A 12854-nucleotide genomic window follows, 5' to 3' on the forward strand; every position below is an offset into this window, starting at 1 on the left:
AATGTCCGCCACGTTCAATTTTCCATGACTGGCGCATAAATCAGGCTGAGTTCGACCGATGTCATGGGTTATGCTGGATTTGTGGACCACTTTCATTTGTAGCTTATTTGCATACATTTGCAACTTCATGAAAAAGTCCAAGCAGGTCAAATCTCACGATCTCGGTGGCCAGTTCACAGCACCTCTACGTGAGATGACCATGCCCTCAAATCGCTTGTGCAGAATATCCAATGTGACATGAGCTGTGTGGCACGTGGTGCCGTCCTGTTGAAACTGCATTCGCTGTTGTAGCTATAATGTGTCGTTGGTGTCCAAATTGGCCAAAAGAAGTTGGTAATCATCGACCTATAGCGCTCGCCGTTGACAGTGTTGGCCTGGCCAACATCGTTCTCTAAGAAATATGGGCCGATGACGCCGCCAGCCCAAAATCAACACCAAACAGTGACTTTCTTGGATGTAGTGGACGCTCTTGTGTCTCACGTGAATTGGTATCGTCCCAAATATGACGATTTTGTATGTTCACGTATCTGTTGATCCAGAAATGGGCCTCATCACTTTGAATCATATTTATTGAAAATTAGGGTCAGTCGCCAACTGATCCTAATTATGGTCAATGATATTCCATAATTAAAAATCGGAATTTTTTCAGAGTATTTCATTCCACGATAAAGTTATCATTGTTGAAATCCATATTCTGGTTTGCTTTCAAATAATCGAATTAGATTTCAAAATGTATCTTCCGTTTCGTTCAAAACTTTTTTTTGTACTGAATCACGGGTAATTGAAAATATTTTAATATTTCATCTATAGTACAAAATTTCGCTAACACTTATAATTCTTAAAATATGTTTTTTATTTTAATATTCTTATGAACAACCTATCAAGGAGGTAAAGTATAGCGCCATCTGCCCGCGAATAGATCAAGCAATAATGCCGATAATTCTGTCATTTCAGATCCCTAGCATCTAAAGTACATTTTCAAAAGCCAGATAATCAAAGAGGTACGTTTTCTAACGAAAATCATGAAATTTTCCAGGCTCCCCAACCTGTTGAACCATGGAGTGGCATAAAAGAAACGGTAAAAGTTGGAAATGCGTGTATACAAAGGGACATGTTGTTCACTGGAGCAATTATAGGATCTGAGGATTGTCTGCATCTCAACGTTTTTACGAGAACGGTAAGAATATTTCCTTTTGAACCAGCTCTATGATATTGATTCTGCTTGTCTGCCACTGGGAGTTATCATTTTCCGTTTTAATCTCATTATCAGAATAAGAAAATCATGATGATAATTTAGATTGTTATTTCTCGAAGATGAGCCCCGAGTCCGTCGACTTACAGTAATCCAAGACGAGGATTTAAGGACCCTGGTGGAGACTGACCCATCACAAACGGTGCGTGGGAAGGTGGAAGAACTGGGCGTCAGCTCCCATGCGATTTTTGATGGTTTGAACCGTATTGGAAAAGTCGACAAGCTCGAAAAGTAAGAGCCCCACGATTTCAATGATCGGCAGAAATTGTCACGTTTCGAGGTCTGTTCTTCTTTGCTTTTGCGCAACCAAAACGATCCTTTTTTTATCGGATCGTCACGTGTGATGAAAAGTAGATCCTCTACGTCTCTACGACAACATGAGACGTTCAGTGCAATGGTTGGACCCACCAGAACAAGGCTATGGCTACTGTGTGGTGATCTTGTGTTTTAATACACTGCTACAATACACGGTTGCTACAAAAATAGATAGGGGGCTTTTGCGCCCCCCTCCCCACATAAAACGGCTGTAATAACATCACATTTAATTGGTTTTGATTTTTAATCTCGCACCACACGAGTATTTTGTTGAAAATCACTTGCAAAAGTTGAATTTTTTGTGTCACTTCTCAGCTTCCGCAAGAGGACTCCACATTGAAACCAGTGATGGTGTGGATACACGGCGGAGGCCTAATTCAGGGATCGAACGACATCAAAACGTCTGGCCCTGAATACATCATAACCGAAGACGTAGTCCTAGTGACCATCAACTATCGCCTGGGTTATTTGGGATTCTTGAGGCTTAAAGACCCCTCGCTGGAAGTGCCCGGAAATGCAGGACTGAAGGATCAAGTGTTGGCTCTCAAGTGGGTGCAGAGGAACATAAAACAATTCAACGGGGACCCCAACAACGTCACGATTTTCGGTAAGTGGTGGTCTTAATGATTCTAGCTTATGATCACTTTTGTTATATTGCACAGCTACTTTTTTTCGGCTCAACTAATCTCCGGTAACCCCGGCTACTATAATAACTACAACAATAGTAAAACATAGTGAATAGAAAATACATTAGTATATATTATACCAATAATAAACATAATTGAAGAATTTCATGGTTGGTTCATAGATTTTTTTCAACTTCAGCAGGTTGAGAGTTACTTATTTCGACTCTTATTGTTGGATCCAACATTTTGTTTATTGCTGTGATGTCAATTCTTCTAATGCTATCATTGGACGCTGTAAGTTGACTCATCATAAACTTCGAACTTTCAGATAATGTGGTGGCTATTAGATGACGAATGGTGTGTCTAATGTTTCTCAGAAGTTGACCAAATGTACAAGATCCCAAAACGCGAGGAAGGGTTTCAGTCTCAGTATAATGTCTGCACTGGGTTCCGTCTTGGGATCTCCCTGCTATTCCTCGCTAGTTCTCCTCCTTTCATTTCAGCAGCTTCTTTCCACTCAGATGTTGTCACGCCCTCTTGAGTCGTCACCCGAGAATTTGCTAGAGTGTACTGATCATAAAGTTCCACACCTCTTTCTTTCATTTCCAAATTCTTCCGGTTGTTATATCCTCATTCCCAAAGAGTTCTTCCCAAAGTTGTCATTGTAGATAACTATATTCAGTTTTTTTAACATGTGTTAGCTTCATCAACGAAGGATCTTATTTCTTCTAGTAGCACATTGCGTTGAGATCTGAGTTTCTTAGTTATATTGAAGCTTTGAGGAAGCGCTTTCTATGATGCTCTAAAGACACCTAGAACTTTCACTTTTGGAGGAAGACATAACCAACTCTCGGCTTCAAGATCCTAGTGACGACAGAATTGTGTCGTTTTAGTTCCTGAAATTATTTGTCCTAAAAGTTATTGCCTACGCGAGTTACTTTGTAATCAAGAGGGTCGTTTTCAATGGACCGATGGCAGATGCACTTAATGAAAGAACCTATAAGTCGTGTCGTTTATTTTGACTTACAGATTTCCTAAAATGGGAATTGTAGGAAATCTGTAAGTCCTGAAAATCATCGTTCCGTCGGAGTTCATTACGATCACTTGAGGAAGGCAGGTTATGTCAAATTTCCACCGCAGCTCGTCGGAAATGTTGCTTTTGAACGGTACGGCACATCAAGGGCCTTGTTTGGAAAAATCCCGCGTGAAAGCTTTTCAGTCGGTGTCGGAAGACACGTAAATTATTTCCATTCCAGCGTTCCTGCTCTGATTTTCCTCGTACAGGTTCTTCAGATTTTTAACGAGATCGTCTGTCCTAACCCACGAGGCGGAGAAAGACAAAATGACGATTTTCGTGTCCTTCAGGTAATCGGACGTGTTCTAAAAAAAAACTAATAAATAGAGTGTATTCTATGATTTTCACTATAAGGGTTTTACAAAAACCGCGACACGTGTTTCACTATTCAATAGCTTCTTCAAGCATAACAGTTATGCTTGAAGAAGCATGAGGTGCCATACAGTTATCTCTTACAGGAAGTTTCGATCTAAGAGATCTGTTCTGCAACAGGATAATTTCTGTAGTTGAGTAAATATAAATCTAAGTCATTATTTTCATGGTGACATTTTTTTAACATGGATTTCATCAACCCTACTGCTTTTTCTGCAAGACCATTACTTTTGGGATAATAGGGACTCGATGTCGTTATGATAAAATTCCACTGGTCTGAAAATGTTTTAAATTCAAAAGAGCTAAATGGTTTATTGTCAGCAACTATCATTTTGGAGATTCCATAAGAGGCAAAAATTGGCTTTAGACACTCTATTATTGACGATGATGTTTTGTCTTTGTTTTGTCAACCCATCTAGAATAGTAGTCCACTATGAATACAACATGAGTATTCAGTTCAGAATAGGAACAGGATGTAACAACCAGCGCGAGGTTATTAGTTACAAAGATGTTACCAACTTAACATTTACCAACCTAACAGACATTAACTCAAGTCAAACGCTTCAGGGACTTTTAAAGAACTACACTCATTCTTATATTTGCCTTGAAAAACTCATATTTTTCCAGTTCACTTGGAACTAGATATGAAGACAAGTTTCTAAAACATCTTCCGTAACACTTGAACACTTCCCGTGAAGGTACAAGTGAGAGAGCCCCGTGAGAAACAAATCTCTAACCTTTCTTCGATGTCCCAGGCTATGAAGGTTGTACCCCAGCTAACCAGATGACGTCAAATATACGTCGTTTTTACGCCACCAGATCACTAGGCTGACGTCACCAAATGACGTATTTATGACCTCTCAATCACGTGAAAAAGTCACAGGCCTTTGACGGCAGTGCCTGACGGTTATTATCTGACATCCGCTGACATCTTGGTAACGTCATACTGACTTATATGACGTCTTAGCAACGTCGCACTCACGAATATGACGGCTTGGAAACGTCACTCTGACGTATAGTTTTTGTCATATTTTCGTTATTTACACTGCACTGTTTGGAACCTTTTGTGTAGTAATGAATGCACTGGAGTTTTATCCCAACACCAAACCGATATTTTTAACACGTGTCAAGGTGTTAAAAATTGTGTTGGTTTAACTCCAGTGTATTCATATTTATGATGACTTCAGAACTCCTGTACTTTTGGAACTTCAAATTTTTAATAATTCTCATGTGTCCAAGGAATGATTGTTCAGCTGAAGATAAATGAAAATTGGAAAACAAAAAGTATGGACTTGACTACATTGTGGAACATGCTAAATGACATGTCAGATGTCATTTAGATGTCATTTAACAGGTGGCCAATAAACTTCTTTCTTCCTAGGGGTCAGCCAAGATGAAGAACAACAGCCAGACCACCTTCTTCAAATTCGATTACATAAAATGGCATCTTGATTTCTAGAGATCTCAATTACAATCTTGAGTTCTATTATCGGCTGTTGCCCACTCACCTGGTTCTATGCCGGTAACGTGAATTCGAACAACACTGCTAATCTCTCTCGTTCGTGCACTTTTGATAACATCAATGTATTGATAATATTGATACTGATCAGAACCAGTATAATAGAACTTTTATCTATGCAATGCACCTGATACTTAAACAAAACAACGCCATTTTGACAGCTGGGAGCGTGGAATTTCTGCACATGCGCCAATTTAAAGGCAGTTGACTGTCAAGAACAACTCTCTTAGTGTTGTTTCTCTCTTACCTCCTTTATTACTACCCTAATTGGAAATAATCGTATGTCTTTGTAGGGTATAACTCTCCATTGGCCAAAGGTAATACCGGTTTATTTAAATGTGCCGGTAAACCAAGAAAATACAGAATAATAATAACAGAATACACAAAGAATCTTATTCAGTGATATCATATACAATATATAATTTTTGTGATGGTTATCACGTAGTGCTCTTGTAATATTTGATCCAGCACAAATGAGAACTCTCTTATTTATTCATTATCTCTTCATATATAAAAAAAATATTCCCGAAATAATATGTTTTTCGACACAGAAACATTGGTCATGAAATGACTGAGTGAAGAAGTTGAACCGACGTCAAAATATGACGTCGTAGGAAGATCACAGAAATGACGGCTTTTTGACGTCATATTTTAACGGATGACCAATATGACGAATAATGACCTGAAAATGACGTATTTCTAACGTCATCATTTGTTATCTGGTTAGCTAGGACGTAATGTACTGGTCTCCAATCAGGCGGATGACTCTTTTCTGGATGGAATCCAACAACTTCAAGGCAAGTTTTAGGACAGAGCTCCATACATGAGAATAATATTCCAAAGAAGGTGTGATCTGAGCTTTGTTAAGCATCAACAGTTGCTGAGGTGTGTACAGTTTCTTGGTTCGGAACAGTGTTTCCAGCTTTTAAGAAACAGCCTTCGCAATTCCAGCGACATGATTGTGCCAAGATATATTAGTGTCCATTTTAATCCCCAACAAACTTATCGAAGCAGGAAGAAGATTGTCTGATCTGACATTATTATACCCAGCTCGAAGACATTTATGTTCTTGGAGAAAACCGATGCCTGGGTTTTTGTGGCACTGAATTGAACCTGGTTAAGTATAATTTCTCAATAATAAACATCCCCTGGAGGGGACAAATCCGAATGCACCTCAGTGGATGTCTAATTAACTTCACTCTTATAGACAAAAATGGGAACTATTTTATCGATAGCGACTTGAGGATTTTTATGTGGTTCTTGTATTTTGTCCTTGAAAATTATATGAAGAATAATGGTTTGAGAAATGAAAGTTTTCATGAATCCAACCGACTGCGCCATGTCTTATTCATTCGTTTCAATCCCTCCGTAGAAATATTCTACTGAGAACTAACTGATAATTCATTCAGACACATCTCAACTATACTAAAATACAGAAAGATTTAACGTAATTCAATATAATATACATATAATATATTCTATTTAGATTATAAAAAGCTGAATAGGCTCTACACAGCTACACAGAAAAACTTTTTTGATAAACTATCATTCCTCGTTTAGGGGAAAGTGCTGGAGGCGCTTGTGTCCACTCTCACATCTTATCACCTGCCTCGAAGGGTCTTTTCCACAAGGCCATTCCACAGAGCGGTTCGGTTTTGAACCCTTGGGCCTTGACGAATCATAATACATTCGAATTTTTTGATTTTATGGAGAAAGGCATCAAAGACGAGAAGACTGCTTTGGACGTTTTGAGGAACATGCCTGTCAATGAGTTGTTCGATTACCAAGACAGATTTTTGCTGGTAAGATTATTTTTGGTTTAATTGATCGAGTCAAGTAAAGGGTAGCCACATCAGAATAGCATTTTCGGAGATCCCTTCAGTTGCTAGGCAATGAAAACTCACTTATTCTCAGAGATCGTTGAAGACTTGTTTAATGTTTTCAACTGTTTTATTTGTTGAGCATTCATACTTATGATAGACCAAATTTCATTATATTTATTCATTAGGTTCAACCCCCGCTTGGGGTCATAGGTCTTGTGATAGAAGAACCAAATCCGACTGCGTTCCTCACCAAAGATCCCATGGAAGTCATTATTTCCGGAGACTACAACAAAGTACCGATGATTTGGGGCTACACTTCCAACGAAGGAATGCTGTTCGTGCCTCTCCAAGAAATGTCCAAAAAAGGAAAGGCTTTCAAGGTCGACGAACAACTCAACTTGGAAGATTTCGTGCCACCGAACATGAAATTAGAAAGAGGTTGTTCTACAAGTCAGGAAATATGTAAGAAAATTGCCGATTTTTACTTCAAAGGAGAAAACGCCATGAACAAGTTGTTGGTGAGTTCAGCCATTAACTCTTTATTAATTTTTATAAATTTTCCAGTTGGAAACAGTAAAACTTTGCACTAAAAAAACAACTTTCAAAGTGATAATATTTAAAGCTATTGATCTAAACCAGTGGTCGGCAACCTCTTCAATGTGTTGAGCTACTTTGTTAATTTTGGAATAAACAGCGAGCTACCCACACGGAAGTCACGTAACGCAACGTAAATGAAATAATCCACAGTTAATTTATCATTATATGTATTTATTTTACTATTTAACTGGTAATACATAATACATAGGTACTAATAATAAACTAATAACAAAATAACTAATATTACTAGTACGTATTTGTTCATAGCTACATTCCTACCTATCAAACGAAGGTGTTTGAAAAATAAACACAAACTTTTATCCAGCCACAACGACATGTCACGTATGATTTAAAAATAGTTAATGATAACAACAAAAAAGTAACGCACTATCATGAACATAAACATTGAAAAATAAAAAAGCACGTTCAATGAGGAGGCTGACACTCAGACTCATCGATAATTTTTTTTAAGTTTGCACTATAATTTGATGCAGCCATTCGAATACAATTAGCCAAATGTTCATCTGTAAGTCGATTGCGATATTTCTTCTTAATAAACTTCATATTGGAAACAGTAGTAACAGAGAAATTGCGGAAAAATTTCATCTTTACGACATAACGCCACCAGACCCTTATCACAACCCACCATAGCTGGAGCGCCATCGGTTGTCAAGCCTACCATTTTCGATACTGAAATTTTCTCGGAAGAAATAATATTTTTTAAATGAGAACTGAGAACGATGCTCCAATTGCAGCCTTATTTTTGTCGACTGTTCTTAAAAATATTGATTGTTGTCCAATTAACTGCTTTTTTAACTGTTTCGGTTTCTCCTTTCTGGCGGCAGAATGTAGTGGGAATGATTTTTCAAAATTAGAATATACAGTTTTATGATGTCTCTCAATATTTCCTTTTTTAGCAACGGAGACCGAAGTATTACATAACAAACACACATTTTTATCTTTAACTTCTGTAGAAAAGTATTGTTCTTCCCATTTCGAATGAAAGTGGTATGTCTTTACCTTCTTACAACTGCTTGCCATAGTATTATTTTTGTTGTTCTCTACTAACCCAACCGCTGGACGTTGGTTACGCGTTCAGTTTTAAACTAAGCGCAATGTCGCCGCGCCGTGCGTATTTATCCCGTTCAAAGCAATCCAGATCGTTCTCGAACACTAACGCGCTGGTCCGGCTGGTCGGTTCTAGCCGATTCTATCTTGATGGCGTCAGCGGCAGATCGTTCACCGCAACGTTGCCGCTGTTTATGTTTAATATTATTACAATTAGATTTTTTTGTGGAATTTTCGGAAGCTCCTCTGATTTTTGCAGTTTGTATTTTTTAAATTAAAATCGTTGTGAGAGCTACCAGAATTGCCTCCGCGAGCTACCGGTAGCTCGCGATCGACAGGTTGGCGACCACTGATCTAAACTGTTCATTTCAGAAAGTTTTTGTTAGGAATATTTTATTTCGAGAATATTTTAAAAGGCAGCTTTTATGTCACCGAGTGACTTAGGCTAATGACCAAACCGCCCGATGCCGTTATCACAAGAAAAAGAGTAACTTTTGCTTTAATACCTCTCAAAAAAGAATACCACGAGTGTTTGTAGAAAAATCTAATCATTGCTTGATCCTCAGAGTAATAAAAAATAAGTGGAGATGCCCTCCGTTTTGATTTGTAGACAACCAGTAAAATGTGGACGAGGGGACTGAGGGAATTGTTTACATAATCCTCTGGCTGGATCCAGGGGCGTGCGGAAAATATGTTGAGAAAATTCTAATGACTATCAACTATTAATTCGATCGAAAATTCTGGGTTACGCCCATGCTCCATTTGTTGTTTACCTGTCAAATATTACATCAACATGCGAAGATTGCGAAAATCCACAAACAACGCAGGTTTTCACCGTCTTCAAAATTACTTTTTGCACTACAAATTAATTATATCGGGCAATACGCACTCAAATCACCAAAATAACTTCCAAAAACGACGAAATACCGGTATTATATATTTCTGTTAGTTGGAGGACTGTCGTAAACATAAAACAAAGTAATTTGTCTTCAGAAACAAGGACATGAAGGCATCTCTATTTATATCATTACTCTGACGCTTGATCTCATTGAATTTTTTATCAGGACTGGCCCGTCCATTTGAAGTCGCTAAAGTTTGTTTATTAGAATTGAACAATTTTCGAGAAGAAGAAGAGCGTTACCACAGCCTTTCAAAAATAAGAAGAAGAATTGAATGCACAAATTATTTAGTTTATTAGTACATCCAACTATTTTTATATTCATAAAAATTAAATGACTTGGAAACAAATCATAAATTATTGATTTTTATTTTCAGTTGATAAGCGATTACTATTTCGTAATTGGCATCCTAGCGTCTATTATTAATCATGCAAGGACTTGTCATTATCCAATTTTCTTGTACCGGATGAGTTGTGAAACCAATTTGAATGCATCGAGGGTGCTGTTCAAATTGCAGGATATACCAGGTATAACTTGTTTTTTACTTTGTTGATGAACTATATTATTGTTATTATGATTCTCTTGATTGTTATTAATGTTTTTCATGTTCATCATGGCAGTTTTCATTGTATTTTAACAGCAACAAGTAAATTTCTCTCATTCACATTACGTAGAAATAGAAAAATTAGATTGTGAAAGATCAAAAGATTCATATGTAATTATGCATGTGGAAAAAGCGGACTGTATGTAACATCTCGAGTTGTTACATTGGTGTAAACATTTAGGGTTAGGTCAGACGCAGTGAGCTATTGAAACTCGTTTTAAGAAACACATGGCACATGCGATTTCGGAGGCCAGGCAAATCTAGCGTCGCTCAATACGCCTGGAAAAACAATCATTGAAAATAATGAAAACCATCCAAAATTGTTGATGTGACACTGAACTTTTGGTTGATTTCGAAAGACTGCAATGAACTATTAACAGTGACGAAGGTCCTATTCAAAACAGCTCATTGACAGTCCCACATAAAAAAACAATAAATGAATTTACACTTTTTGAACTCATAATTCATGGCTTTTGCCCACTATACGAAATGCAATTTAATAGATGGTATCCGGTAAAAATTCAGTTTGGATCACATGTAATTTCTCTGAGTTGGCTACTCTGTCATTAGTGTCAGCTGTCATCTTTAGATGATGTATGTAGTTTCAATTTTTGGGATTTATATGTTGTTTAAAAGCAATGCTCATTGTATTGATTTTATCATCTATATAAATGAGGATTTTGTCTACACATGTATTTTTTTCTGTGTTGGCTACTCTGTGTATTTGTCATTAGTGTCAGTTGTCATACTCAGTTCATGTTTGAACGATCAATTCTTGAGATTCATTTGTGTTTTGATTGTATTAATTTTTCCAATTGTCATAATGATAAAAATAAACATAGTAATCAACTCAGAAAAATGTATGCGCTTTGAATACCGTGCATTAGATTTTTTGTGTTTACAGTGTTGCCTACATAAATAATAACAGAGTAGTATTTCATATTTTATAAGATGAAATTTTTGTTTCTGTTTCTTTGAACATTTGTTGTGAGTAACAAGGTGCTTCATGAAAGAGGCGATGGATTTATTGAGGAGAATAAATACATTGGAATATAATTTATAACATGTTTTATAAATGTTGAAAAAATGAAAAGTGAAAATTAGTGATGAAATGAAAACTTCCAGCTAGAATAATTGATTTGATTGATTGATTGATTTTCAGGTGTTTGTCATGGGGATGATGTCGGTTATCTATTTAAAAACAGTTTCTTTCCTGACGTGGAAATCGGAGAAATCGAAATGGTTTGTCTGCGGAGGTTCCTGAAGTTATGGACGAATTTTGCCAAGTATGGAAATCCGACGCCAGAGAAAAACGATTTAAATATTCAGTGGAAACCTGTGGATGGAGAACACGTGAATATCTTGGATATCGGAAAAGAACTCGTCATGGAAACTAATCCCGAAGATGAAAGTGTTCGTCTGTGGAAGGATATTTATCAAATGAGTCCTGCTACTGCAAATTATTTGTGAAGATATTACTTCTGTTTTTATTGTTCTGTGATTGACCAAACTATTATATTATATTATTTCCTTATCTTCCATATACTCTTAGTTAAAGCTTAATTCAAAATACATTCATTAGAAATTAAAAAAATGCTCTTATTTTTTATGAAAAGCGTGATCATATTTTTTTAATAATAATAATGATTTATTTTCCCAAGAAACACACAGTGTTTATAGCAGGAAAAAAACAATAATTCAACAACTAACTATAACATAACTAAGTACGAACAGAGCACCAAAAAAAAAGATGAATCGGAACAGAAATTCGAAAAAATATAAGTATTTATTCATACATATATAAATATATACATGTTATGTGGTTTTCAATTATGGACGAATTTTGCCAAGTATGGAAATCCGACACCAGTGAAGACCGATTTGATTATTCAGTGGAAACCTGTGGATGGAGAACACGTGAATATCTTGGATATCGGAAAATAACTTGTCATGGAAACTAATCCCGAAGATGATAGAGTTCGTCTGTGGAAGGAGATTTACCAGCTAAGTCCTGCTAGTGCAAATTATCTGTGAAAATTTTACTTTTGTTTTTATTGTTCTATTATATATTAGGCTTTTCTTATGCTTCCTTTTATGGCTCGAGATACATTTATTTGTAGTTAAAAATAACTTGCAACAGGTGATGATCTACTGTATTGCCAAACATGCCCCAAACTAACTGACTGTTATAAGAAAACAAGTATATCTGAGGCACCAGTCAACCTCATAATAACACTGATGATCTTCAAACTTGACTCAACCTTTATAATAATATTATTTTCACCCTACCCATTCAACCAGCGACGGCTCGTCAGAGGAGGCAAGGGAGGATTAGCCTCCCCATAAAATTTGAGGCTATTCATCGCAATAAATTAAAAGATATTGACGAATAATCATGATTATTTTTTTCTAAAAATGCTTGGGTATCATTACTTTACCATTTATTTTTAATATAAATACTTAATATGCCCGAAAAAACACTATCACTATCACTACGTAGTACGTATCACACTGTATCCAGCATCAACAAAACTCAAACGCACCGCCCATGAACGAATAACGAATAAACTATCAACCCGAAATAATAAATGCCATACGTTGCAATGGAGCCAAGCCTCCGATCGCTTTAAAAAACACAGGCTCCACAAGACCGATCCAACCAGCGACATACGTCCCGATTTGTAATTTCAGTTGCAGAAATTAT

The 12854-nt window shown here is 36.8% G+C and overlaps 1 protein-coding gene across 1 annotated transcript in view; it reads left to right on the plus strand.

Moving 5' to 3' along the window:
• The window catches only part of LOC111507795 (uncharacterized), a 28430-nt gene extending 16737 nt beyond the window's left edge, over positions 1–11693 (plus strand). The window contains exons 8-13 of the mRNA XM_023163151.2: positions 1037–1177; positions 1883–2174; positions 6720–6961; positions 7168–7500; positions 9923–10073; positions 11313–11693. Coding sequence (XP_023018919.2) covers positions 1037–1177; positions 1883–2174; positions 6720–6961; positions 7168–7500; positions 9923–10073; positions 11313–11620 — 1467 coding nt within the window. The 3' untranslated portion in view covers positions 11621–11693. The remainder of the gene's footprint in view (positions 1–1036; positions 1178–1882; positions 2175–6719; positions 6962–7167; positions 7501–9922; positions 10074–11312) is intronic.
• The last annotated feature ends 1161 nt before the right edge of the window (positions 11694–12854 follow it).

Source organism: Leptinotarsa decemlineata, unplaced genomic scaffold (genome assembly GCF_025532065.1).
Source record: "Leptinotarsa decemlineata unplaced genomic scaffold, Ldec_3_MD MMD2_P_RNA_scaffold_2, whole genome shotgun sequence".
NCBI lineage: Eukaryota > Metazoa > Arthropoda > Insecta > Coleoptera > Chrysomelidae > Leptinotarsa > Leptinotarsa decemlineata.